Below are 27,186 nucleotides of genomic sequence, written 5' to 3'. Positions count from 1 at the left end.
TACAAAAGAAGGAATAAAATCAATTTGACTTTGATTTTTAATTCTAAAGGGAAACTGAACAATTATCGTAAAATTACTTTATTGTAATAGGTAACCATCTCTTATGAAATTGAGTTTTATACAACCCCCCCAAAAAATATGCACAGAACCTGAAGTAATGTTCAGAAAAGATCTAATCTCACAATGCAAATAAAAGAATAAAACTCCCACACACTGTAGGAGCAAAGCCGGTTTTGCAGGTTGAGACAACTAATTACGTGTGGCATTGTGTACAACACTGAGAAGTATTTTACGACACCTACAACTTTGCTATACTCACCTAGACCTTGCTATTTAAACTATTTAAGCCTCACTACAATTCACATCTGTGAACTGCACATCCAAAATACCAGAAATCTTAGACGTATAAATAAACCAGGGCAAATAAAACCAAAGTCTACATGATTGGATACCACTTGAAACGTGTGTGTGTGTGCACGCCAGTCATTTGGGTGAACTGTCACCTTAAAAAAAAAAAAAAACAAACAGTAAAGATTTTAGATTAGAATACATGGAGCCCCCCTTCACCTTATGAGCTATATGAACAGCTACACATGCAATTGAAAGTTTCAGCCATTATTAAAAATAAATAGCCGACAAACTCCTGTTCTTCTTTTAAAACTGTTTGAGATTTAAAAAAAATAAAAAAAATCTCCCTCTGGTGTTGTGAAGCAACCATTCCTGGACATTAACCTGCGCTGCTGCGTCCGATTAAAAACGCCACGGGAGCTCAGGTCAACTGAAGCCGGTGTCGTCTTTCCAAAATGTCTGTGTGGGCAGGGCCTACCGGAATCCATCTAATCCCGTTTGCGTCGTAACTCTGAGGAGGTTGCGAATGACCTTAGAAACGTTCTTTAGTCCCAAACCAAGGCCTCTGACGGTTCTTTTACCTCTTGGTGTAAACCTCGACCATGTCTCCATCACCTATGTCCGCTTGCAGAATGTGCGGGCGGTCATAGTTTGACACGGGTTCCGTTTCCTCTTCCGCCTCATCCATCGAAACACACTCTGTTTTCAAAGAGTCGTCTGCAGAGTCGTCATCTGTCCCGTGTCCCTCGGACATCAACCCCACAGCTTTCAGCCTCTGGCTGCTTTCCTCCGAAAGTCCTCCTGTCGCGTAGAGGGATTTGGTGAGATGCTGCAAGACCGAGCAGAGGCCGCTGTCCTGGAGGTTCTCTGTGGAGCCGTTCGCCTTTATCAGTCGGACAACACTGATCGGTGTGGTGGCCACAGTATTATACCTCAAGTGCCGTTCACCATGGTTTGACAGCTCTAAGTCCTTGGTGACAAGAAGACAGAGACAGACAACATGTGTCACAAAGATGAAAAACAACATAATTACTAGTGTTTTGGGGGTTTCCCCCCCCCCAATATGACAACTTACCAGAGCTTTGGGTGGACTTTGTAGCTTCATTGTCCAGGCCCTCACCTTACAGATGGCAGCTGTTATCAAACAGATTACGAGGATAACAACACACAGCAGTATAGTAAGCGTCACCTCTGCGTTGCCCTCTGAAATTTAAGAAAAAAAAAAATTAGCTTCATTGAAAATTTTCTTACTTAACGTAAGTTTTATTTTTAAGGATATGGTCACCATTTTTCAAATCTGTCTGAAAACGACAGTCTGACGACCATATGTATGTTGGATCAGTTTTTGCTTGCTGTAATCAGTCCTCCTGTTCATCCCGGCCACTAAGAGATGCACTTCCAATGTACGAGGTGGGGCACGAAATCAACAAGTCTTTGTTTTCTGTGCAAAAATACATCCCAAAACAAGTTTATCTGAACCCAAAATGAGGCGGGAGAGGTCGGAGGTGGACAATCAATTCCCTCTTCGAGTGACTAACCCTCAACTGCAGCTCAGCGAGGGAACTGTCAGAAACACAAAGGGCGGATTCTGAACTGCTAACTTTGGAAGACGTTCAGTTGATTTGCCGAACTCAGACCGAAGCCTCATGTCAGCTTCCTATAAAAAATCCGGGCATTTTACCAGCATTAGAACTGGATCCAAAGTGGAATTGGCTCCGCGCCCAACGAATCCCTCATTGAATCGTTTCGTTCACAAGCTCCGTTTAGTCTCTCTCGCCTCCTTCTCTGACACCGCAGGCATCAGCAAAGAAAAACAAGACCGATCATGTAAACAAGGGTCTGATCACTCAGCGACGTACCAACAGAACAACTGCAAATCGTCCGACATGTCGAGCTAAGATCTCGTGTTATTTTTGAGGACTTGAGAAGGACGAGTGCTTGGCCTCAGCTTCCCGTTGGTGATACGCTGCACTCTGTGACCCGGCGGATTCTGTGACCTGTGGAGGCGCAACAACAAGTTCGCCCTCAGGTAACGTTGAGTGCATCGTGCAAAACATCAGCAGTTTAATTTGGTTGATAGTCGGTGAAATATAAAGTAGAATTAATATTATGTGCACTGTTGCTTTTACTTTGTTCCTGCAGTGAGGAGCAAAAGGGAAAAATGAGTCAGGACGGGTATAATGATCGTCACAAAGCGGTGACAGCCCTACAACCCCTCAACACAGCAGAATGTCCATGGTTTAGATTTGATGGGGCGTTACTGTCGTCTCTATTAGTGTCAGTGTCGTACTTGTCTGGTCCATAAATCACAATTAAAACTAGACCGGCACCGAGAACAGCGCATACCTCCGTCGAGGCGAAAAATGCCCTCTCTCGCAATGTTAAGGAAATTAATAAAGTCCTGGATCCGCTCCAAAATGTAATGGGTTCTTCCCTGGCCCAACCCCCACTCGGTGGAGGGATCAGTGTGCAGTAGCTGTTGCTTAATCCTTCCGACAAGCAAACTGACAAGCAGACACAGGTCCTTGGCAGAGGTACCCAGTGACAGTTCTCTGTAGGTTCATCGCCATCGTCTACTCTGAGAGTCATGCCAAACTCATTGTTGGCGTGGCTGCGTTTTGTTACAACAAACCAGAAGGTCGAGTGTAAACGCTGCAACCTCAACAACCAACATCGTCTAAAAACTGCAGTCTGACTTTGTCTGCGTTAGGAAGCTCTGTCAATGTTCCGTGTTTAACGCCTGAGGCTTTGAGTGTATTTTCCTCAATAGGTCTTGTGCTGGGATCACCAGTTGACATAGTTCTGTTTTCAGAGATCGTACGAATATGGGTAGTAGCACGCCGGTCGGCGCTGAGTCTGTTGTTATCAGTATAAAATAATTAGATTAAAACTATTTAATATGCTGCAAATACTAGCTATTATTTATCATTAATTCAGGCTAATAAGGCTACCAGGTAGAGAGCACTCAGTATCCCGTGGCCGATTTAGTTCATCTTGTGATGACAAGCATACCCCCCCCCCGCGACCAGTCGATTGGTTGACGAGTAGCTACGATCTCAGTTGACCAAGCCTCTCTTGTGTTCACTATAGCCCTACAGTAGACACATTTTTGACGCGGCATGCAGGATATGATTAAACCTTCCCAGACTTGCCCTCTGATTTGCTGAGGCAGATGAGGCCCGTCTCTCTGAACACCACTCTGTCGGCGCTCTTCTCACCACCCAACCATCCTTTCAGCGTGACGCACTCCTCCACGCCCTCAGGGAACGAGATGACTTCCTTGCAAATGATCTGTTCCGAGCTGCAAACTGACTCAAAATGTCTCTGAAAGTCACAGAACACAGATAATTAATATCTTATTTTCATATTATCATAATAATGAAACAAGCATTTGACCTCCAATGTGTTGTATTAATATACTGCGCATATTCAGTCTCCCCAGAGGATGAAAATAGGGTTGAAAGGATTTGCTGATTGATTGATTAGTTCATGGACAGAGAATTTATTTGCTGGTTGGAGTTTCAGGATATACTGCTTGCCTCTGTTTGATATAATTGAAAACTGAAAATCTCCAAGTATTTGACTGTTACACTGACAAGAAAAAAAAAGCGATTCCGTCACGTCCCCTTCCTTTTACTTCAGAATCAAAACGATAATCAAAAAATGAGCACCATCCTCAGGGAAACTCTGGGAGCTGGAGGAAATATTACACCACCACGGTGGATTTGAAACAAAGCCATTAAGATGTGATTGAAGTGTAGCAAAGCATCCCAGGGGAGGAAACTCAGCATTTGGTGACGTCCATGGCTTCCAGACCTCAGGCAGTCGTTGGCTGCAAAGGATTTTCATCCAAATACTAAAAATAATCCTAATTCCTAAACGGTTGAAAACCCCTTGAATTAAAGTTGAAAGTCTACACTTCAATCCCATCTTGACGGCGTGGTTTCAAATCCATCGTGGTGGCGCGCAGAGGCAAATCACGAAAATTGTGTCACTGTCCAAATACTCATGTACCTGACTTTGTTTTGGGGGCTTACGTAGGGCTTTGGACTTGTGGCCTTTCCACTGTGTGTCAGTCTGCATAACAGCACCATCCTCCAAATGCAGTTTTAAGAATATCCGGTTTGAGCTCTCCGTCATCCCGTACTTAAATCTGAGTTCAATTAAGAACTGAATCATAAAATCTCAATCTTGAAATTTATGGAACTTACGTCATCCGAAGAGACGTTGAATTCAAAGAAGACTTTGTGCAACTTGTTGGCCTGTTTCAGTTCTTTGTAGAAGTGGAGGGGATTCTGGAAACTGACTGTTGTCCCCGAGTCCTCTGAGGTCAGTTTCGCGGGGGGGAAATCCAAAGCACCTGTAAAGAGCAGTTTAGATTTGATTCTCTGCAGGAGAAACTACGCAACGAAATTTCATAACTCCAACATCTTCCTCTGACCTGCGTCACGCTCCAGGAAGTGACGTGATCTGTTGTGAAATAAACACATTTCTATCTCTACCTATTACTTACATTTTATATGAGCCGTCTTCAAGTTATTAAAGGTGAGGGATTTGGACTGTACTGGTAGGGACTTGGTGCTTCCCTGTATGGCTGTTACATTGACGTAATGGAAGCCCATGTAGTGCTCTTCGGTTTTCCAGACAAAATGGCTCAGATCATACCGGTGGTCCGCGGTTTCATTCTCATAAGGCCTTGAATAAAAGCAAGGAGACGGCAGATTAATCCCACGAGTAACATCACGCTAACGCAGACAGAAAGCAGCACGTGTGTCAGTCAATCCAAAAAATAAAATCCACGGGGTTCAGCCGAAGAGCTCTTGCTTAGTTCAATCGGCAACCAAAAGGTTATTCAACGATATCATATATACACTCACCTGTCAGTTTATTAGGTACTGTCAGCTAAAACTAACGCAGTCTAACACAACGGTCCTGTAATAAATCCTCCTCTGTGAAGGTTGTAATGTTCAGGTTTCGTTGAAACTGCGTTAAAGAGGGATGATTCAACTGTGCGATCGTTTCGGGGGATGTAGTTTGTGGAGCCGCTGAGCTGCGCTGCATCATACGAAGAGGCGTTTCTGTTGTCCAGCCTACCCTCAATCGATTTGAATGGGGTGGACAAAATAATGGGCACACCTGTCGACGTGCAGTTCGGCAGCACCATAGACTACGTCCTACACAACCGTCACACAGTGGAGTCGACACTTCTTTAACATAGTTTCAACAAAAACTGACCACTGAAACCTTCATGATTGAGGATCTATCACGGGACTGTTGTATCAGACTGAAATAGTTTAGCAAGGTGTTCCTAATAAACTGATAACTGAGCATCTGCGTGTGTGTGAGTATATCTATCTACCTACCTACCTACCTACCTACCTACCTATAGATAGATAGATAGATAGATATATTTTTATAGATATAGATATCTATAAAAAATATATATATCTCTATCTATATATATATTTTTTATATCTATATAGATATGGATAGATCGATCTATAGATATCTATATAGATATATCTATATATATCTATATAGCTATATAGATATATATCTATATAATAGTGATAAATCCTAACATTTTTTTCAGCTTAAAAATGTTTTGATAAATCGTAATTTTTATTGATATGTAGCTAAAACAGTCCACGATCATAATTACTGCCTAATAATTATGTAGAAATAGCCCCCCCCAAATAATAATAATAACAAATAATAATAATAATAATAAATAATAACTAAAAAATATGAATTATGAATTTCATATCATGTAGTAGAATATCAGTTGAGTGTTACCCAGCAGATGATCCGATACGAACGCTGAAGTAGGTTGGCGGTTGCTGTTTGCTGTATTCCCAGCTGACTGTGGTTTTGAGATTTTGGCAGCTCAAAGTCACGTTGGTTGGAGGCGGAACTGTAGGAGAGGAGACGAGACCCCTGAGTGAACGCTGGTTCGGTACTCTGTGTACACAACGGTAGCTGCGGGGCATTTGTGCACCTTAATACAAAAACCTAAAACGGAGAGATGCAACACAGGTCCCCAGCCAGACTCGAATGACATACGTGTGAGGTTACACATATACAATCGTGCTCCCCAGCGGATGAACCCCTTCAGTTTTGGACGCTCAAATCAACTTGGCTCTGGTTCCAAAACCGCACCGGCCCAAAATGTCGGGTTTGCAAATAAGAGTTTATTAGTTGGCAGTTTATTAAGAACTTCCTGACTAAAAACTAATCCTGTCTGATGCAACTGTCCTGCAATAAATCCTCCTCTGTGAAGGTTGTAATGTTCAGGTTTCGTTGAAACTGCGTTAAGAGGATGATTCAACTGTGCGATCGTTTCGGGGGATGTAGTTTGTGGAGCCGCTGAGCTGCGCTGCATCATACGAAGAGGCGTTTCTGTTGTCCAGCCTACCCTCATTCGATTTGAATGGAGTGGACAAAATAATGGGCACACCTGTCGACGTGCAGTTCGGCAGCACCATAGACTACGTCCTACACAACCGTCACACAGTGGAGTCGACACTTCTTTAACATAGTTTCAACAAAAACTGACCACTGAAACCTTCATGATTGAGGATCTATCACGGGACTGTTGTATCAGACTGAAATAGTTTAGCAAGGTGTTCCTAATAAACTGATAACTGAGCATCTGCGTGTGTGTGAGTATATCTATCTACCTACCTACCTACCTACCTACCTACCTATAGATAGACAGATAGATAGATATATTTTTATAGATATAGATATCTATAAAAAAAATATATATATCTCTATATATATATTTTTATATCTATATAGATATGGATAGATCGATCTATATATATCTATATATCTATATCTATATATATCTATATATCTATATCTATATAGATATATAGATATATATCTATATAATAGTGATAAATCCTAACATTTTTTTCAGCTTAAAAATGTTTTGATAAATCGTAATTTTTATTGATATGTAGCTAAAACAGTCCACGATCATAATTACTGCCTAATAATTATGTAGAAATAGCCCCCCCCAAAAAAAACCAATACACATTTTACATAACTTATAGGCAAAAACTAAAATGCAACTAAAATCTAGATAAATAAATAATAATAACAAATAAAAATAATAATAACAAATAATAACTAAAAAATATGAATTATGAATTTCATGTCATGTAGTAGAATATCAGTTGAGTGTTACCCAGCAGATGATCCGATACGAACGCTGAAGTAGGTTGGCGGTTGCTGTTTGCTGTATTCCCAGCTGACTGTGGTTTTGAGATTTTGGCAGCTCAAAGTCACGTTGGTTGGAGGCGGAACTGTAGGAGAGGAGACGAGACCCCTGAGTGAACGCTGGTTCGGTACTCTGTGTACACAACGGTAGCTGTGGGGCATTTGTGCACCTTAATACAAAAACCTAAAACGGAGAGATGCAACACAGGGGTCCCCAGCCAGACTCGAATGACATACGTGTGAGGTTACACATATACAATCGTGCTCCCCAGCGGATGGACCCCTTCAGTTTTGGACGCTCAAATCAACTTGGCTCTGGTTCCAAAACCGCACCGGCCCAAAATGTCGGGTTTGCAAATAAGAGTTTATTAGTTGGCAGTTTATTAAGAACTTCCTGACTAAAAACTAATCCTGTCTGATGCAACTGTCCTGCAATAAATCCTCCTTCATGAAGGTTCCAGTGTCCGGTTTTCCGTCGAAACTGTTTACGAGACTTAGCCGCGGTTTAACTCTGCGATCGCTTTTGTTTTGTTTCGTTGCACGGACCGGGTTTCTACTGCCCCGTCCAGCTCATTTATTTCGCCGAGGATAGGCTAGCAAAGTCGCCATCGGTTAAACCACCGCAAACCAACTGTCGCGTGGTGAACCCCGGAGCCTTCAGGTTCAGCTGGGTTAAACTCCTAAAAACAAAAGGGGGCCTCTAAGGACATCTCAGTCCCACTGAGTTAAATAAACTTTCAATTATTTTAGATCAAGTGGCAACGATTTTTGAAAACCGATAAGTCCGTTTTCAGCAGATGCTCGACGGTTCCAGCTTCGCACAAATGAATATTAGCTAGTTTTCCAGTTTCCTGTTGATCAGGAAAAAAAAAAAACAACAACACAATGAGGAATATGTTAACTTGACCCTTTCACCATTCTGTGGCATTTTACAGACTCAATAAACGATCGATTATTAAAGACAATAACTGTCAGGTGTATCGATAAATGGAAAAAACCTTACAGTTCTCCTGGGGCGGAATAATATGACGTTTGCTGTGTGTTAATCGCTTGATACACAGAAAAATAAAAAGAAATAGAGCGGTTTGAGAAAAAAAAAACCCAAATTTAAAACCGACGGCCACGTTTTAAACTAAAACACGTTCAGGCGCTCGGCCAGGCCGGTATGTTCAGCCGCCCTGCGGTTGCTCTCCAGCATTCCTCCGGAGCCTCGCACCAGACCCGCGCGTACGAGCGTAATGTATCCAGACGTTTTCGATTCGCAAATAGTGCGATATTGATCTGGACGGGGGCTGAGGTCAGGGGCTCCGTGCGGGCCGGTCGAGACCCCCTTTCTTTGTGGACCTGGCACTGACTACCACTGAAAGCCCCCTCCCCCCATTGGAACCATGCACGTCCACATACTTTTGACAGTGTGGCGCACAGGTGTGTCCGCCGCATGTTTGTTTTCCACGGTCTGATGAAAAGGTGAGCAACACCATCGTGGGCGGGCGTTGCGTCGCCCGCCGCGCCGCCGCTCACACACACACTCTTCCGAGGGCGACACAGAACCGGGGAACCGGTGGCCTCGCCCTCGACCTTTGCCCCCCCCGCCCCTCCCCGGTCTGGGAGTGCCAGGGTTGATTTCCAGAGCGTAACGTGCCGCATGTCACGCTGGAACAGAAACTGTTGGCTCAGTAAGGTTTTCTTTTGCCTGCCCCCCCCCCCCCAACACGTAGTATCATCCGCTCAGGAGTCCGAGCGCAGAGGAACCGCGTTACGCTCACTTCTGTCCGGAGGGAGGACGGGAAAACCCAGAACCTCCCCCGCGTCATTCTGAAACCTCGACGCTGGTCACAAATGAGTCAGCTGCGCCCAAAGTGCGCCTCGCGGACACGGAAGCGGCTGCTGCTTCTGGCTGGATATTTAAAAACCAAAAGAACCAAAAAAACCAAAAGCGTGACAGACGCGGTCTGCACCGTGCCCCCCCCCTGCCCCCCCGATGTCTCAAGAGCGTCGCGGTATCGCGCAGGTTCCCTGGAAGTTGAATGAAGATAAGCATCTTCTGGAGAAAACATGAGCCGGGTGTGTGCTGTGAATTTCCCGGCGCCGACCTCGTCGAGGTCACCGAAAGTCGACCGGGAAATGAACGAGCGAACGAACCGACCCAGCAGATTCTGACACCGGGGACAGTTCGACTAGAGAAGTTTGGAAAATTCATCTGCTGTCGATTAACCGTTTGATCAAATCGACTGATTTCTGCAGCATCGCGAGAAAGAAAGAAAAAAAAAAGACTTTCTGACTATTTCTCACTTACGATGCACAACTTTCTTTTTCTTTCAAATAAAAACCCAAACTTTACTCAGCGGTGAACAGTAAAACGCGCGGGTGTCGACGTGAATTTTCCTCGTTTCTTTCCAATTTTACTTCTTTTTAGCAATGATTTTAATAACGGGTGTAGAATCCAAGCACGAAACGGACCCAGCATTTTCTTTTCCAGATCCTCTTGAGTTGAGATTCTTATTCTTTTTTAATTTCATCTCATTAGAAAGCAGACTGTGTTATTCTACAACGTTATTCTTCCCGATGCTCCACGTAAACTTTGCTGAGAACCGCTTCGAAGTCGTTTCAGACCGCGAGCCGAAAGCGCGGTGCCGCGGGCGAACCTACTCACCGGCCGCGGCCGAAACTCCGCTGGTCAGAAGGAGGAGCGCCGTGAACGCGCCGTCCAGCGGCATGGCTCGGGCCCCTCGCGCCGTCCGCTCGCCGGCTCCCCCCTCAGCGCCGAGCGGCCAGCTTTAAAACGGACGCGGGACACCGGGCTTGTCGCAACGACGCCGGGACGTTTCACAGCGGCGAGGCTCCCGGTTTCCTTCTGGTCACTTTCTCGGAGAAAAACAAAAGCCGAAAGCTCAGCCCCAGGCACGTGGGGGCACCGAGGGCGGAGACACGCCGGTCAAATGAAGCGGCCGGTCTGGAAACACACCTGGGTGACGTCGGCGGCGGAAACCGGGCCGTGATTTGCTTGGTTTGTTGCTTTTCAAAATAAAGGCTTTAGAAGGTCTTAGAGGTAAAAAAAAAAAAAAAAAACAACAACAACAGAAAAATCGCTGGAGAGGAAAAAGCTAGAGGTGGATAAATAAACAAGCAGACAAATACACGGGGAGGCTAAATGGAGTGTAACAGGGAAACAAGCTGGAGACATCGAAACAGATAAAGTCTAATAAATGCAAGAAAGTCAGAAAAAAAACAACTAAAAAAGCCTCAATACCTTTACAGATGGATGGATGGATAGATGGGTAGAGAGATGGATAGATTGACAGATGCATGGATAGATGATAGATTTTAGATAGAGAGAGACGGATAGAGCGATAGATGGATAGATGGATAGATGGATGGATAGATAGAGACTGATAGATGATAGATGGACAGATGATAGATGGATAGACAGATAAATGAGAGATAGATGGATGGACAGACAGATAGAGAGATGGATAGATAGAGAGATAGATGATAGAGAGATAGACTGATTTTCATAAGGAAAGCTGGTCTTCGTCGCCACCTACAGTTCACACCCTGACAGGACACTTCCATTGTTTTGACAGCTGCAGCACAAACCCTGCCTACACGTTATTTTAATGTTGTTATGTTTTGCCCTGTGTTTTTTCTTACATCTCGTTTTATTGTCTTCTTTATGTCGTTTGCGAAGCACTTTGCTGTTGAGAGGCGATAAACAAGTAAACTTGTCTTTCCTCGTCCAAAATGACCACAGGATACAGTATCGGTTTCAACGGCTGAAGTCTCTTGTCCCGTCTTAACAATAATTTTTATGTATTTTAGGAAAATGTCCAACGACTGTTTTGATGTTTTTCCTGAGGGAATCTAGTTTGTGCGAGTGGACATCGCTCTTCTCCTCGTCTCTGTCTCTGACTCAGTAAAAGACTGCAGCTGTAATCCCGTAAGAGGCTTTGCTTTTCACTCCGCTGAAGTTGGATGCCGTCGGCACGGTGCGATAAACACGCTTTGTCACAGCAGCCCGGGGCTAAGACGACAACAACTGGGCGGCAGACACGGAGCACGAAGCGAGACTGTCCTTTCAGATTTCTCTGATCTCGCAGCAAAGGAGAGTCATTTATTTAGTTTCACCCCAGTCCTGCTTGAATCGGTGAAGAAATCAGCGACGTGGGCGGGAATCCGGGGCCTGGGACCAAGTAGGGTTCCTGTTTATTTCTCCCTAAACAATGCAACCCATAACAGAAAATAAATGAAGTCAGATTTTCATGAGCCGTGGATTCACTACCTCGGTATTTCTAAAATCCTTACAAAACATCTGTGCCGCATTCCGGGGGTCTTGTCAGCAGAACCACGGCAGAATGATTTCCGCTCAAAACGTCTCAGACGACTCCATTTAGAATAACCGTGCAAGGAACAAAGTGGTGAATACATCCGACAGTCAACAGAAAAAGCAAAGACGAGATTCTTTACCCTCCCGTTAATCATCTCATGACCCCCCACGGATTTATCTTGTGACCCTTTGGAGGGCCCCGACCCTTAGGTTGGGACACACCGGACTTATTTACCTAAATACAGATAATACGCCCAGATAATACACGAGTAAACTTTTGAATGCAGGAAGTTTACTTGTACTGTAGTATTTTTACATTGTTGTGGCGCAGTAAATGATATCAATACTTCGTCAGGCGCCGCTGAAGTTTAAGTTGTACCAGCTGGTGGACACACGGAGGAAAAAACATGTGTTGTCAGTCAAGGGCCGCGGGATTACTCAGGCAACCATCAGTGGTGTCACGACAGGTCGGACTCTACCCATGATCCTCCTCTCCACCTCTGTGTACTCGGACCCGGTCCTCATATTTCTGCCCACTCAGCTCGCCACGTGAGGAGTAATTACAGCGGCGGTCTGCACGCCCGGGGCCAGTAATCCTGCGGGGACAAATCCTGCGGGGACAAACACCCCCCCCAGGCACCGAGAATCCCGCTGGGTCGATTCCAGACAGATGTTCGACCCGACAGCTGGAGGGTGGGCGAGTTAGTGTGCGTCTTTGATCGGCGCTGGCATCGGCATCGTCATGAACGACATCTGGACCGGCGCTCAAGAATAGGTGACGAAAGTGACCAAGTACATTTTCTCGAGCATGCTGAGACACGGTTAGGGACAAAAGTACTTGGACAGTGACAATTTGTGCTATTCTGCCTCCGTACACCACCACAATGGATCTGAAACGAAAACCACCAGGATGTGACTGAAGTGTAGACTTTCAGCTTTAATTCAAGGGGTTTAACAAAAATATCACATTAACCCTTTAGGACTTACAGCCATTTTTATACATAGTCCTTCATTTTCAGAGGCTCAAAAGTGATCGGGCAAACCAACATAATTATAAACAAGAGGATTATTTTTAATAATCCTTACGCTTATAAAGACATGGACTGCCTGAAGTCTGGAACCCATGGACGTCACCAAATGCTGAGTGTCCTCCCTTGAGATGCTTTGCCAGGCTGTTGCTGCTCGTCCGTGGGTCTTTCTGCCCTCAGTTGTGTCTTCGGGAAGTGAAAAACATGCTCAGTTGGGTTGAGGTCTGCCTTGAGAAGCTCTCTTTGATCAGTGCAGCGGACGGCAACATCAAGCTCACTCGGGAGGATGTCAGAGGACGTAGTCTGTCCTTCTTGGACTGGGTGGTGCACATTGCAGATGACAGACGCCTCAACATTGAAGTGTACACAAAAACCACAGACCCACAGGTCAGCATTTACCCTTTGATTCTCATCACCCACTGGAACAAAAGCTGGGGAGCGCTTAAAACGTGTGGTTACCCAAACCGGGCCTTCGTCAGAACCACAAAAAGATACAGGACGGACAGAGAAGAAATCAACAAATACCGGAACAACATTGTCGTGGACTCGGGACTCAGCGGTCCACCTACATCTGCAGGACATGGGACACTCATTTGAGGACAGAACAACTGTACACATTTTGGCCAGAGAAGACCGATGGTTTGAAGGAGGCGTGAAAGAAAACCATTTACTTCAAACTGGAACGACCATCATTAAACAGAGCAGGTGGTCTACGACACCACCTGTCACCCTCTCACAATGCAGTCTTGAGATGCAGTATTGGCTCATGTGACCTTAATGACCCACAGGAGGGCCAGGTGGGTCAACGGCTCACATGTGACCTCTCAAGGTGTTAACGACCCTACGAGAGGTCAAACGCCTGGACTCCCCACCAGTCGATTAGAACTGAAGACCAGGCTACGCTTCTCCAGTCTTCAGCTGCCCAGTGTCGGCGAGTCTGTGCCCACTGCAGCCGCAGATTGTCGACAGGACTGGAAGCCGCCGTTGTTTTTGTCGTTAGCCCGTCCAGCTCAAGGTTCAACGTGTTGTGCTTTCTGAGATGCTTCCCTGCTCACCACAGTCGTCAAGAGTGGTCACCTGAGTTACCGCAGCCTTTCTGTCAGCTCCCGCCAGTCTGGCCGTTCTCCTCTGACCTCTCCCATCAACAAGGTGTTTCCATCCACAGAGCCGCAGCTCATTGGATGTCCCTTGTTTTTCACACAATCCGGATTAAAAAACTCTAGAGACCGTTGTGTGTGAAAATCCCCGGAGATCAGCAGTTTCAGAAACACTCAGACCAGCCCGTCTGGCACCAACAGTCCTGCCACGGTCACATTTTCTCCCCAGTCTGACGTTTGGTGTGAACATTAACTGAAGCTCCTGACCTGTATCTGCAGCATTTGATGCACTGATGCCACGTGATTGGCTGATTGAATATCTAGATGACTAACCAGGTGTACAGGTGTTCCTAATAAAGTGCTCAGTGAGTGTATGAGGCCGGGGTACTTCAGTGGTTGTACTTTGGTACTTTCACTACAGTCTGTACGAGCAAATAACTGCCAGTCCCAAATAAAGGCTTGGAAGAAAATGTTAAAATAATAATAATAATAAAACAAAAAACGTGAATAACCAGTTGTTCATCTAGTTTATCAATGTGCAAATGGCCAAAAATTGTGGACATCCAAACAAGACAAGACAAGGTGACAAGAGAGGACAAGAAAGGATAAAGGATGAGACTTAATCGATCCCCGGGGGGAGAAGAAACAGGCCGAGTAAGTAGACAGAGCAAGCAGAGGAATAAAATAACATAAAAAATGTGGAAAACTACGTATAAATCAAAATCAAACTGCTGCTACAACAGCCTCCATCGTTCTGGGTTCAGTCTTTCCACCAGATTTTGGGGACTGGCTGCAGGGATTAGCTCCCATTCAGACACAGGAGCATTAGTCAGGTCTAGACCTGATGCTGGGTGCTACCCTTCCCCGTGTCAGGCCTCCCCCGGGTTCCCTTGGCCTCCGACCTCTCCGGTGAAAAGAGCTTGTCTGCATTTTGTGTCTGAGCTGATTGCCTCTATGATATATAAGTCAAACATGAAGCAACAGTGACGTTTTTACTTTACCACGACAGCGGTGATCACTAGACTAGACCGCAGGCCAGTGGCCAAAGTGCTCGACCCAGACAGGCTGAGAACTGCCGCCGCCGATCATGACGACGGCGCCTGCGATGGCGAGGGAGGGACTTTATCTTTGACCTCAGCGTGATCGAGTGTAACACGGTTGGTGTTTGCGATTACTCAGGCAGAAAACTGTTCCTACGCCAGTGATAATCCATTTGACCAGTTATTCCATCTGCGGGAGTAAAGCAGGGGAGCTCAGATTAACCTTGATTGATTAAAAAGAAAAAAAGAGGGAAAAAAATCCCTTTTTAATTCAGAAAAAAGTGGAATCGAAAGGTGAATCGAAAAGAGATGTCGACGTAAATGGGAATGCATTGTTCAGTTCCGCACCAGGCATCAAGACCCCATGGTTCAGAGGAAACTTCAGATATACACACCATCGATTCAAAGGTGAAGGCGTTCACAGTTGTGCACGTGGGACTAGTTGACCTGCCAAGGTCACGGTTCACTGTAACACTGAGACGCTCCCACGTTGTTCTTCTTCTGAAAAGCACAGATTTCAGTTTCTTCTCAGATCTGAGGTTTTGTTCGGCTGCATGTTTCTGATTTAAATATCCATTCTGAACAGGTCACCCTTATGAAATCTGCTCAACGCCGTAGATGTTAAAAAACAGGATGCTGACGCAAAAGTATACATGAAATACAGGTCACCATTCAGGTGCATCACCCAAAACGCAGCCTAACTCAGTGTAAAATGTACGTTTTATCCAGCCACAGCCAGCTTTTGTGAGAGTTTTTCGAATTTTTTAAAGTTAGGTTTTAAACTCTTAACTCTTTGCTGTTCAGACATCTCTTTTTATATCATTTCAGAAACACGCGGGGGTTACGTCGGTTTTTCTGCAATCAATTGCCCGATTGTACCGGATTACCAGTCCTTCTGTTGGCCCGTGGAGAGCTGAGGCATGATCCCTCACTGGCTTCCCACCCACAGACCGGTGCTGGCCCAAAATGAACAAACATCTAATCTTTTCTTACAGGGATTTCGTTGTGACTTCGATATGAATGGAGTTTACACCGGTACGTACTGCCTCCGTGACATTGGCTCACACTCTTAAGTCCGGCACCAACGAAGGCTTCCACCTTCTCCCGCCTGCTCGCCTTCCATACGTCACCAAACCAACTGCCGGTCACGGGAAATGAAAGCATTGCCATGTTAAATAGTGTCACAAACTCACCTGAGTACGGTGTGACAACGTGTAGCTTTAAGCAGTGCAGGTAGGGCTGACTGCGGCTGTGCGCGCTCGCCGCTGAGACCGTTCGGTGACGCACAACCCGTACGAACCCGAACTCTGGACTCAGCTCAACTCAGCTCTACTCAGCCGAAGCCGATACCAGCTCTGGTACGTACTCGCTGCCCGCAGCAAGCCCAGTACATGCCGTACTGCCGCCCGTACGCCGAATCATGCTGAAGAGGGCGCTTGGGAGCTCCGGGCCTCGCGGGAGTCGTTCACGCTCCAGAGCCGGACAGTAGACTCAGCGCCTTTTAGCCCGTTAGCCTGTGGATATTACTCCTGATTCCTGCGGACATTGGAGACACTTCGCTGCTCCAGTTACACAACTTTTAGTTCCCGTTAGTGTTACTAATTGTTTCGCATGTTGATTGAAATACCTCTATCGTCTCCAGGTCATTTTATTATTTCGGCTTCTGATATGAGATGGTGGAGTTGTGTTTAGTTACTTCAACACAAATATCACAGTAAATCAAGTAAAAACACCTCTTGATTTCACAAGTTATCAGCTATATGTAGCCTGCTGCTCAATATTTTGGGAGGACATTGAAGCATATTGTTTTATTTCCACCTGATACCAATATAACATGTTTGTGTGCCTTTCACTCTTGTGACCCGAGAGACGTGCAACACCTGAAGCACTTAAAGGTCCCAAGCCGGTACGTGACGCTGGGAAAATAAAACAAAACGCTCGAACATCCTGGCGCTACCACAAACATGGCCAACTGGAGGAACTGTCCGAGCCGGAGGTACAGCCATCGGGATCAAAACCCAGTCTTTACAGTGGTGGACATGACTCTACCCCTGCGCCGCCAGTGCTCCCTCAACGCCAACGAACAATCCGGTTTGGAAAGTTCTGAACAGTCACTTTCATCTCACTAGAAACACAGTTTCCCCCCTCAAAAATCTTGAATCTCGTGTAAGGGGGTCTGTCAAATTGACTTTTTTTTTTTTTAATGAACATGGCAAATTTGACCGCACTAGGAAGCAGCATCAGCGCCTTCTCCTGGACATCTCTTCTTAAGCGCCAGAGTCGAGTCACGAAAAATGTCTGGTCGGAGTGGCGACAAGCGACAGGTCTTCAGGGCGGCGTTATGCTTCATCAAAAACAGATTCACGAATTAAACTTTGCAGCCTGCTCACAAACAGACGCGAGTCAAACGCGAGGGAAGATGTTTGGATCATTCATGCCGGTTTCATCTGCGGCACCAAAACCTTTGTATACATTTACACGCGAGGTGTTTCGCACATTTTATTCCTATGCGTCGCTGCCTTTACAATAACATTGTGTAGGGGTTTGTGCGTCTGTAAAGACGAAGACTCGTCTCTTCGGGCTCCATCAGCTGTGAGAGCTTCTTTAAATCCCCCTGATTGAAGGCGTGTTGAGGATTTAGACCAGAGTGAGCAAAGATTCTGCCGACTTGTAAATCTGGATGGAAAAAAATCAAGCTTTGGCTCCGGCTTCGTTCGGGGACAGTACCAGGCTTCATCCGACTTCCTAAGCCTCCGTGGGAGTCGGACGAAAGCCGTGCCCAGATTTCTTTTCATCTGATACTGGTGTCGGTGACAAAATGCAGACCCCTGAGGGAATTAGGTCATTAAACAGTCAACCGGTGAACAACAAGAATAGAACAATATCCTCTTCTACTGTTATTCTAACCTTTTTATTGAATGTTTATAATATAAAATCAGCAAACACACAGACCCAAAATCCACATATTCCAACTCCAGCCTTCGTCCCCTGAGGAAGGAGGAGAAAAAAGGGCACATTTTGAAATTATGTACGATATTTTGTTCAATTTTGAGCAGAAAAGCGAGACGGGCCTTATAGAACTTTCTGGTTGAGCCGAGGAGCTTGCTTTCGTGTGTCCCATCACATCGTCCAGAGGTGGCCCTGCGTCTCTCTCCAGTTGAGGAAAGGTCAGTCGTCGAGCGAGCAGCGGAGCTCGGTTGGCAGTGATCTTTAAGACCTCAGGGTCCACCTTGAATATGGCTGTCAAAGGGCTGAGGGCAATAAATGTGCCATATCCATTTTAAGGGGGATCAAAAATCCCTATTCGAAAATCCTCCAGCTGCAAAAAGGTACAGTTGTGGCTGCTTTTTTTTTTTTTTTTTTGGTTGCCAGTTTCCCACTGGTCAGATGGAGCCTACAAGGACTCGGAAGTAATTTCATCTGCCACCTTGTTTTTCCTCCTTTTGTTGCAAGAACTAATGATTATCAAGGAAAAAGTTTGTGAGGCCTGGTGTCATTTTTTTTTTTCATATACTGCAGATGTAAAAATATGAAATAAATATCCCTACCATTGTCGTGGCTTTACTGCTCCATAGGTTTTGAAATGATTTTTTTCAATGCTTATATTTTAAAATTTTTATTTGTTTTGCGATGATTTATTGTCACAGGTTGTGTAACGTGTTGCTGACCTCGGAATTTGTAGTTTGACAAAAATATGTCGCAAAACTGGGAAGAATCTTTATTTTGAACAATCGTTTTTATTTAACTTTTGCTTTGTTATGTTTATTCTGAAATTAGTAAATGTTTTATACAGTTTTTATCTATTTCCTTTATATGCAGTATCATTATATTTCTAATATTATGTTCTTTTGCCTTTATTCAAAGTTTTATTAGCTTTTCCAGGCAGTAGAGAAATGATTACAACACATCAGCCAACTGGGCAAAATGATCTTAACTCAGGGTCCACTTACTACCTTTCTGCAGAGCTTCCGACCCCGTCGCATGGTCTTGTCATGGACACAGCTCGGTTATCGTCCGCGCCCATAACAACTGAGCAAACTCCAGCTGCGGATGAAGACTGCGAGATGCAGAGATGAAAGCTCCAGAAAAGGCTAGCAGAGTAAGTGGACGCTGAGTTAAGATTTTTAGCTCAGTGTTCAAAATCTGTGTGGTGTTGAAATATGTCTTTATTACTTGGAAAAGTTAATAAATAAATGAATTATAACGAAAATATTATCAAATATCTCCCTAATAAATCAGTTTTCACTGCTCCACTCATCAAAAATGAGATTCACTCTGACTCTAACAGTGACGACCTGACCTTCCGAACACCGAGGCCTCTCCATACCGTGAAACGTGCAGATAAACCTCGTGCCTAATCCATCATATAGATATTTAATCAAAAAGCCATTTCAGGTAATTTTTTTCTCTCTCGTGCGATATTTCAGCGAGGATTAATGGAAGGAGGCTGCACGCCGGCAGGCAGCCGTAGTTTGGTGAGCTGCTGCTTCGGGTTTTATTAAACACACGCAGACGAGAAACAAACGTACGAGCAGTTCAGAGGTTTGCCACCGTCAGGTTCTTCTCTTGCATTTGCGCAGACCCGGCAGGTTCGTGTTCAGTTCGACCTGTAACGGAAAAGCTCGAAAACACGAAATCATGAATATTTTATTCCATTTCTGCCACTAGATCCCCCTGAATCCCAAACAGCAGGTCCTTTAAAAAGGTAAAAAGCACAGAAATCTTTTTAAAAGAAACTGAGAAGCTAAAAACACAAACACAACAGACAGCAGGTAAAAATGTGCAAGGCGGAAAATAACGAGCTCTTCAGCGTTTGTCAAAGGACGAGATTCTTTAACTGCTGCTAATCAGAAGAGAAATTATAAACAAAAATATGAATTCATTCAGTCTATAAAGTGAGAATACAAAATATTTCCTGGTTTGACTTCCTCTAATGGGATTTATTTGCTTTTCTCTAATAAATAATCACCATGTCAGCATCAGTAATAGAAGTTACTGTTAGACATCATTTAGACAAATAAGAGCTCTGATGGGCAAGTGGTCGCTTTTAACTTAATGTTTGACTTAATGAATTAATAATGAATCAGAAACTGAAATAATCATTAACTGCTGAGGGAACTTCTCTTTTGTTTTGCTTTGAAGCATTTTCTGTAGTGAACTGGCAGGGGCTCCTTGCCGCGGGGCCAGATCAAACCCCACGGGGGCCAAGTTCATTTTGTTCAGCTGAAATATCAGAGGGGCTGTAACTGATATTTTTATAATAAGAAACTCACGTGACGACGAGACAGTGTAAGAAAGGGGTCGCTTGTAGTGATGAACCTGCGGCTCTTCTCGGCCTCTCGGAGCTTTACAGCGAGTTTCTGTCAACGTCTCAGTTTCTTCCCTTGTGTTTCCCTGTGTGTGTGTGTGTGTGTGTGTGTGTGTGTGTGTGTGTGTGTGTTGCGCTCCTCCCTCCACCTCTCTCCCTCTCTCTCCGCCACCTGCAGTCCATCAGCTCATCATGTCGGCAGTGTGTGTGTATATAAATATACAGCTGCAGCTGCCATCACAGATTGTTGTCATCAAATAATGCTCAGGTTGATTAGAAGTTACCCCCCCCCCCCCTTGGGCTCTGGGCCACTACTCGCCTGCCTGCTTTTCACAGCACCAGGCTCCAGGCCACCTGCTCTCCTTGCCAGCCGCCAGCCCTCTACACCCCACCGTCCTGCCCGCTCCTCTGCTCCGTTTCCAGCTTCCTTAAGACGGCTGCATTCCCTGCTCTCCACCTGCAGCCTGCGTCCCTCTGCCCCTCCAGTCCCTCCCTGCCTGCCCAGGGTTCCTGGGCACCAACCATCCCTGGCTTCCGGGACTTCCACCTTCCCTGCCCGGCTCGCAGCTCCCTCTCTGCCTACTGCGCGCTTCCCTCGCCCCCCCCCCCCAAAAAAATGTATTCTTGTGATTTTCTTTTTTTTTTTTCACAACAACTGTAGTCACAACAGAGACACACATGCAGATGTAACAGCCGTGTAATTTTACTACACAGCTGTTTGTTTTTCCCTGGACGGTGTTCCACGTGCCTGAGATTTGATCTGGAGAGGAGCCCCGCCTTTTTCTGTCACCGAGCTTTACTGGCACACAAGCTGGACACACGCAAGCACACACACACACACACACACACACACACACACACACACACACACCTCTCACTCTCTCCATGTTATAGGGCAGCTGCACAGCTCTAAATCCCATCATTGCCCTGAATACGGTTGCTCTGCTGCATGTGTGAGCATGTGAGCAGCTACTAAGCTCGTGGCCCCTCCCATCAGAGCCCCCCTCCCCCCACTGCCCGTTGCTGGGCACCAACCATCCCATCTCGCCCTGGACTCCCACCATCCCCCCCCCCCACCCCCCTTGACCACCAGTCGTCCCCTCCCTCTCTGCTCTGTTTACTCCTGAAACCACTGGACCAGCTGCTGGAGGCTTTGGTTGATCAGCATCCATTTACTCTACAAACACACATTTCTCCCGCCGCCGTCGCCGTCACCTGAGAATCATGCGGGAGCTACTGGAGAGCAGCTGGATGAGGTTTGGACCAGCGGGCAGGGGGTCGTACGACTGGGTGACGGGATCACCCGCAACACCGGAGAAGCAGGTGTGTAGAGCCCAGCGCGGCGTTTAAATCCGACGACCAGCTCCAAACCTTAGACTTTAGCAAAAAAACAAAAAAAATCCCCCAAATGTGGATTCAAGTTAGAGGGAGAAACGTTCCTTCCATGTCACTGTTTGTTTCTGCTTGTTTCAGTGTTTATTTAAGGTACACGATGCTGATTTGTAGTGAAAAACTGAAATCTAGACATGATGATTTAGCTGCAAAGTCCCATCAAATAAAAACAGTCCAATACTATTTCTTAAGGTACTATCAATATTTAGGAATGTAAATAATAATACTTGGCCATACAACATGCATCGCTGCAGGGCCGAGGAGGCAAAGAGTGTTGTGTTGTGTCGGCCAAACGAACTGACCTCCTGATCCACACCCCTTTCTGGACCTTTCCGTCATATGGCAGATGGAGTTTTTCCGCTTGTTTTGTCCGGGCACTTTAAGGACGTCCCGTCCACGTTGGCTTGAACGTTGGGATTTCAAATGTAGCCTCGATTTTGGACACAGTAGATGACAAGACGGTGATCATGGTGATACGATCAAAAGCTCCAGACCAGCGAAACGAAATGAACCTCGAGGGCAGGTCGCTTCGTCAGCTGCGGTTTTCGGAGGTCGGAAATGGACTCGGAGGCCTGACCGGGGGGGGTCACACAGTATATGTTCTAAAGCTGACAGACTCTATTGATGTTTGTTTAATAACAACTTCATTTTATAAAAGTTTGAAATATATCATTAACCGGTGGGTTTTTTTGCTCTTATAATAGATTTTAAAAGTTTGCGTATCACATTCGAGAGGCTGAGAAACTCAAATGACCTGTCACGCTATGCCGAGATCTCTCAGGGTTTTTGTTTTTTATTTTCAGCAGTTCAAAACAAAAAAAAGTGGAAAACAATGACATTTCAGTCAGATTATCTGGCAACAGAAAAAATTGCTATATGCCCTTTAATTCCTTTCTAATATCTCTGATGCGGCTCCAGTGGAACTTGTGATGTTTTCAGTTTAACACGTGGCCAGAAATGGGATTTTTTTTTTTTTTTTTTCTTTCTGATTAGTAAATAAAAGCCCAAAATGCCGAACTCACCAAAGATTGTACCTCTGACAGCTGATCAAAACACACTTGAGTACTTGAGCCCGACAAGACTCGACAGTGTCTGGGTTCTCGCCGGCCTGAACGACATGCCGTCTTTCTGTCCCCGTGAGAGTCCTTCTTAGGCCCCACATGCGGTCTCGGGCTTTCGGGACAGCGGCAGATTGTCCCGAGAGCGGTCGGGTGACACTCAGCGGGATTGAGCATTAAAACCGTCCAGTCGCCGTAGAGGACCGGCGTCCGCAGGGTGCCGGGTCATCCAGGCGGCATTAAGTAATTGCTAGAAAAACCGAGGCGGGGAGAATCCGGGACACTGTGGGCGGATGGAGGCGGCGCGGCCACATGTTGTTGTCTCACAGCGGGGGGGGTGCAGGGCCACCCTGAGGATCAAGCGCGGACTCGGGGTTCGTAATGCGTGATGAGCAGCGCTGCGGATTTGGAGCTGGTGCAGCTCGTTCTCAGACAGGATCGCACCGAATCTGAAACGCATTCGTTTCTGCAGAAAACCAAAGAGCTGTGGACAAAACGTTGTGGTTGAACTGCAATGAAACCTTAAGTTTAACCGGTGAACAGACGCACCCATTTTTGCGCACAAACCCCAAAAATAACCCACTCGAAATAAAAACTTTTTGATCACAGTCGTGAGCCTGGTCTCAGTCAATCAAGCAATTGCAAACACAAATTCTCACGTCTCTGGACCTTTTCTCCGTGACAACACGTTTGTGGAACTGAAGCTCGGGTGCATTTTGTTCACTGGAATCTCGTGGTGAAAATGGTGTTGAGTTTTTAACACTGGGACCGGTGTGTGTGTGTGTGTGTGTGTGTGTGTGTGTGTTAACCTGCTACAAAATGAATACCAGCTGTTGCAGTGATGTGGGGATCCTAAAATACTTTGCACAGATAGAATCAGGACACTTCGGGCTTTCAAACAGCGTATGACTTGTCATTTGGGTAAAAACTACAATCACTTCAGTTGACAAGCTCGATTCCTGCAGAGTGAGGTGTCTCGCTGCAGACGTGGGGACAAACAGAAGAAGGTGCCTCTTCTAATCTCGGTCTTACTTCCTTAACGCCGTGAACCAGACCAGAGCGTTGTCTGGTGGGAAAGTGGCACCGGTCTTAACCATTTATATGGAAATGAATCGGAGCACATCGAAGAATATCCCTCCTGCTTCTCCGTTGCACACGAAACCTTCCCGTGTTCAGCAGGGACGAACCTCTGCAAAATCACTTCACTGGTCTGAAAACAGAAATGTTGATTATTGCTCGTCGTCTTGTAAGTAAATAAATAATATATATAATAATATATGACCTTTAAACCCCCCCCCCAGGCTCAAGGGTGCAGCCAGACTACAGTTCACTCCCCATTCGTTTAAACGTTTAAATGAAGAGCTTTGAACTTCACACGCAGAATCCAGGCCGCTTGAGGGGGACTGGCCTTCCCATTCAGGAATGTCTGCTCATAAAATCTTGCTGGGTGTTCAGATATTAGATATGGGAGTCATACGTTTTTTTAGGTCTGTAGAGCATCAATACCTCACCTGCAAACACGGCCAATGGTGTTGAGTGGGAATCAAACTCTTGGGTGTCTGTGGCGGTTGTGTGGCGGAAATGTTCCCCACTCCGCCACCAGCGAACCCATCAACGTTCCGTGTTCGTTGCTCAGTATTTCAATTGAATGATGCCAAAGTGTTTTTTGATTTGGTTTCATCAAAATAGATGAGAACAAAAACATAATCATGCAGAGACGGAACAGAACCGCAGACAACTCGCTCTCCGTCCGATGATTCCCAACCTCCCCGTCATCGTCGTTTCCTCCGTCAGCCCCGCTTCACGATGTCACGAGTTGTACACGACAATGTGAAACGTGGAGACAACCAATAAAAAGGGTGCGTGGGAGGGACAGCCCCTCGGCCCACGTCTCAGGATTGTGTGTCAAAGCGTCTGCGTCCACAAGCGTGGACAGTGGGACTGGTCTGCATCGAAGCCTTTGTTTTCATTTTCTAAATGAGTATGATTAAACTGGAAATGTACAAAGGGCAACTAGGGAGTTTCCAAAAGTGAATGTCTGCTTAAAAACCCAGACACGCAGGAGTCTTAACAAAAAAATAATCCCCTCCTTGTTGATCAACAGGGCCACAACTGGAATGAGTTGGACCTGGGGGAGGACAGAAACTCAGAGCTGGTGGTTTACGTGGTCCTCCCGGTGGTCTCCGTCCTCCTGCTGGCTCTCCTGGTCGGTCTGGTCTACCGCCGGTGTTCCCGCAGTAAGCTGAGCCTGGCCAACATCATCGCTCTGGACCTGCAGGACACGGAGAGCAGCGCCGAGTTCCTCTCCTCCCTGACCAGGAACGCCGAGCGCCACACCAGCACCAGCTCCGACGGATCGGACGGCGTCTTTGTCATGGTCTACCTGCCTCCACCCTACGAAGAAACCCTCACCAAGATCACCCGGGCCGCCAGCCTCTCCAGCTCCAAAGACGTGGAGTCAATAAAGATAGAAGATCTGGAGGCCAAGCTGTGTCCAGAGCTCAAGTCCAGCGGCCGATACGTGTGATATCGTTTTTATGCCGCAGTGTCAAAAGACCTTATAACTCCAATATTTGGTGTTTTTGAAATAACTTTTGTTGTCTGTAAATTATAATCATTTAATTATCACTCAACTCTACAGCTCTGTAGAGCTTTTGAGCCTCTGTTAGCACATAGTTTTGGTTTTTACGGCATGGCTCAATCTCATCACCAGCCTTTTCACCAAACTGGCTCCGGTAAACCCTCTGTCCTCTGCCTGCTCAGCACCGCACAGCAGACAGAATCCGTCTGGGACCCGCTGGTGAACGTAGCCAAACCGGGAGCTAGAGGAGGGGGAATGATGGACTTACATTTGGGGGGGGACAAACCCGACTCGCAGTGGGCCGGGCATGTTGCTGTGCGTCTGTTGAATGTGTAAACAGGCTTTTGTGTCTGCGTGTTGTCAGCTTGTTTTAGAGTTCTTCTGCCCTCTAGTGTCCAAGAATTAATAAATGCAGTTTTAAAGGAGTCGTTTTGTCATTTTACCAGCACTCAATCAATAACAAATGAATTTTGACCCATAAGTAAAGTGACTAGAATCAGCATGTATAACGGGTAGTTAACTCTTATCAGCCTCGTTTGGTTTGAGAAGGTTTGGGCTGAGGCTGATGGGAATATTGTAGTTTAGCAGATATCTGGTCATAAACCAAAGCACTGGGCCAATTTGGACCAGATGGTGGCGCTAGATGAGAAGTCAGAGCATCACCAGAGCTATTAGAATCCATCCTGACGGGACAGGTTTTCGCGACAATTCACGCAACTGTTGTTGCTGTTGTTACACTGAAATAAAAAAAACATCAACCTCATGGTGGAGCTAGATTAAAGTCAGGGGATCGACAAAGCCAGTAAGAGTCCATCCTGTAGTCGCCCAGGTATTTAACCAAAAAGCCAATAATGTCAACCTGCTGGTGGCGCTAGAGGGAAAAGTCAGGGGATCCACCGGAATCGTTAGGATGCGTCCTACGGGAACCAGGCATATCTGCACCGTCGTGGGACAAATCATTTCCTGACTCAGCCGGAAGTCAGTGTAAATGATATACACTCACTCTGCAATGGATCCACCCTCAGGAAAGCGCCACTGCTCCATCTACGCTGTGAAGCCGTTTGACACGCGTTGATTCAACTGTGTGACCGTTGTGGAGGGTGAAGTTTCTGCAGCTGCTGAATTCCACGGGGTCACGCCGACAGGTGCTCCCGTTATTTCACTCTGCCCTCACTCATATAAAAGGGTTGGACGTAATACAAAAATACCAATATCCCGTGACAGAGGCGAGTACTGGCTGTAGTCTGTGAAAATGCAACCTAATGAAGACGTCTGACCGGCACTGATGAGTTGGGTAACAGAATAATGAAGTAAAGGAGGACCTCTAGTGTTGACAAGTCCCAACAACAAGAAAACGACGCCTCCAGCAGTACGCTTCCTGTTTTACTGTACACAGACATTCTGAGATTCCGACGCGGTGAAATCCGACTTCTGGTGCTATAGACTTTTCTTTCGGCCTGTTAAATTGATGCAAAATCCTCTATCTGCTAGTTTCGGAAACAACTACTAAACCGGGAACGTGGAAGTTTAGACGGAGCGATTTACAGGTTTAACCTCTTGATGAAACTCCTACAGGCCTTCCTGTCCAACAAGTCCTGGCATTTAACGTCCGTCGCTTCACTCAGGGGAGGACGCCGCGCTTCTTTGACCTCAGGTTCGCACTGAGATAGAGGCTGTGTTGTTCCGATTTTGTAAGGTTTGTCATACATATATTGGTTGGAGATACTGTGGGGACACTGCTGTCGCTGGGAAGGTTTCAAAGAAAATATGAATGACGCTGGAG

At 45.9% G+C, this 27,186-nt stretch overlaps 2 protein-coding genes across 7 annotated transcripts; one reads left to right on the top strand and one right to left on the bottom strand.

Annotated features, from left to right (window-relative positions):
* Nucleotides 1-19: 19 nt before the first annotated feature.
* On the bottom strand, nt 20-10,508 carry ifngr1 (interferon gamma receptor 1). Of its 3 annotated transcripts, none has more exons than XM_040145991.1 (7): nt 10,229-10,508; nt 7,544-7,661; nt 4,862-5,043; nt 4,560-4,708; nt 3,501-3,672; nt 1,424-1,551; nt 20-1,318 (listed from the first exon to the last, which is right to left on the bottom strand). In XM_040145991.1, the coding sequence occupies exons 1-7, from the start codon at nt 10,290-10,292 to the stop codon at nt 926-928; spliced, it is 1,206 nt and encodes a 401-aa protein (XP_040001925.1). In that variant the 5' UTR covers nt 10,293-10,508; the 3' UTR covers nt 20-925. The 3 variants fall into 3 exon arrangements, with proteins under 3 accessions (XP_040001925.1, XP_040001926.1, XP_040001924.1); XM_040145992.1 differs by lacking the exon at nt 10,229-10,508 and adding an exon at nt 10,036-10,096; XM_040145990.1 differs by lacking the exons at nt 7,544-7,661; nt 10,229-10,508 and adding an exon at nt 6,145-6,558.
* Nucleotides 10,509-19,062: 8,554 nt separating this feature from the next.
* Nucleotides 19,063-25,810, top strand: LOC120800138 (small integral membrane protein 28-like). 4 transcript variants are annotated; one of them, XM_040145994.1, is made up of 2 exons: nt 19,063-19,163; nt 24,927-25,810. In XM_040145994.1, exons 1-2 carry the CDS (start codon nt 19,137-19,139, stop codon nt 25,347-25,349), a joined length of 450 nt encoding a protein of 149 aa, XP_040001928.1. In that variant the 5' UTR covers nt 19,063-19,136; the 3' UTR covers nt 25,350-25,810. The 4 variants fall into 4 exon arrangements, 3 of the variants coding, with proteins under 3 accessions (XP_040001928.1, XP_040001927.1, XP_040001929.1); XM_040145993.1 differs by lacking the exon at nt 19,063-19,163 and adding an exon at nt 21,476-21,695; XR_005708953.1 differs by lacking the exon at nt 19,063-19,163 and adding an exon at nt 23,174-23,196 and having other exon boundaries at nt 24,927-25,028.
* Nucleotides 25,811-27,186: the final 1,376 nt, after the last annotated feature.

Source organism: Xiphias gladius, chromosome 15, assembly GCF_016859285.1.
Source record: "Xiphias gladius isolate SHS-SW01 ecotype Sanya breed wild chromosome 15, ASM1685928v1, whole genome shotgun sequence".
NCBI lineage: Eukaryota > Metazoa > Chordata > Actinopteri > Istiophoriformes > Xiphiidae > Xiphias > Xiphias gladius.
The sequence above is the reverse complement of the archived record's forward strand: the minus strand, read 5'-3'. Positions and strand labels throughout refer to the sequence as shown.

What these genes read in the sequence shown, in the direction of transcription:
- ifngr1 (XM_040145990.1), bottom strand. Translation starts at nt 6,338, where the DNA reads ATGCCCCGCAGCTACCGTTGTGTACACAGAGTACCGAACCAGCGTTCA. An exon ending in CTGCCTCAGCAAATCAGAGG is followed by an intron (nt 1,552 to 3,500) that starts GCAAGTCTGGGA and finishes CTTAAATTTCAG; the next exon opens with AGGGCAACGCAGAGGTGACG. An exon ending in AAAGTCCACCCAAAGCTCTG is followed by an intron (nt 1,319 to 1,423) that starts GTAAGTTGTCAT and finishes CTTGTCACCAAG; the next exon opens with GACTTAGAGCTGTCAAACCA.
- LOC120800138 (XM_040145993.1), top strand. Translation starts at nt 21,597, where the DNA reads ATGCGGGAGCTACTGGAGAGCAGCTGGATGAGGTTTGGACCAGCGGGC. An exon ending in CCGCAACACCGGAGAAGCAG is followed by an intron (nt 21,696 to 24,926) that starts GTGTGTAGAGCC and finishes GTTGATCAACAG; the next exon opens with GGCCACAACTGGAATGAGTT.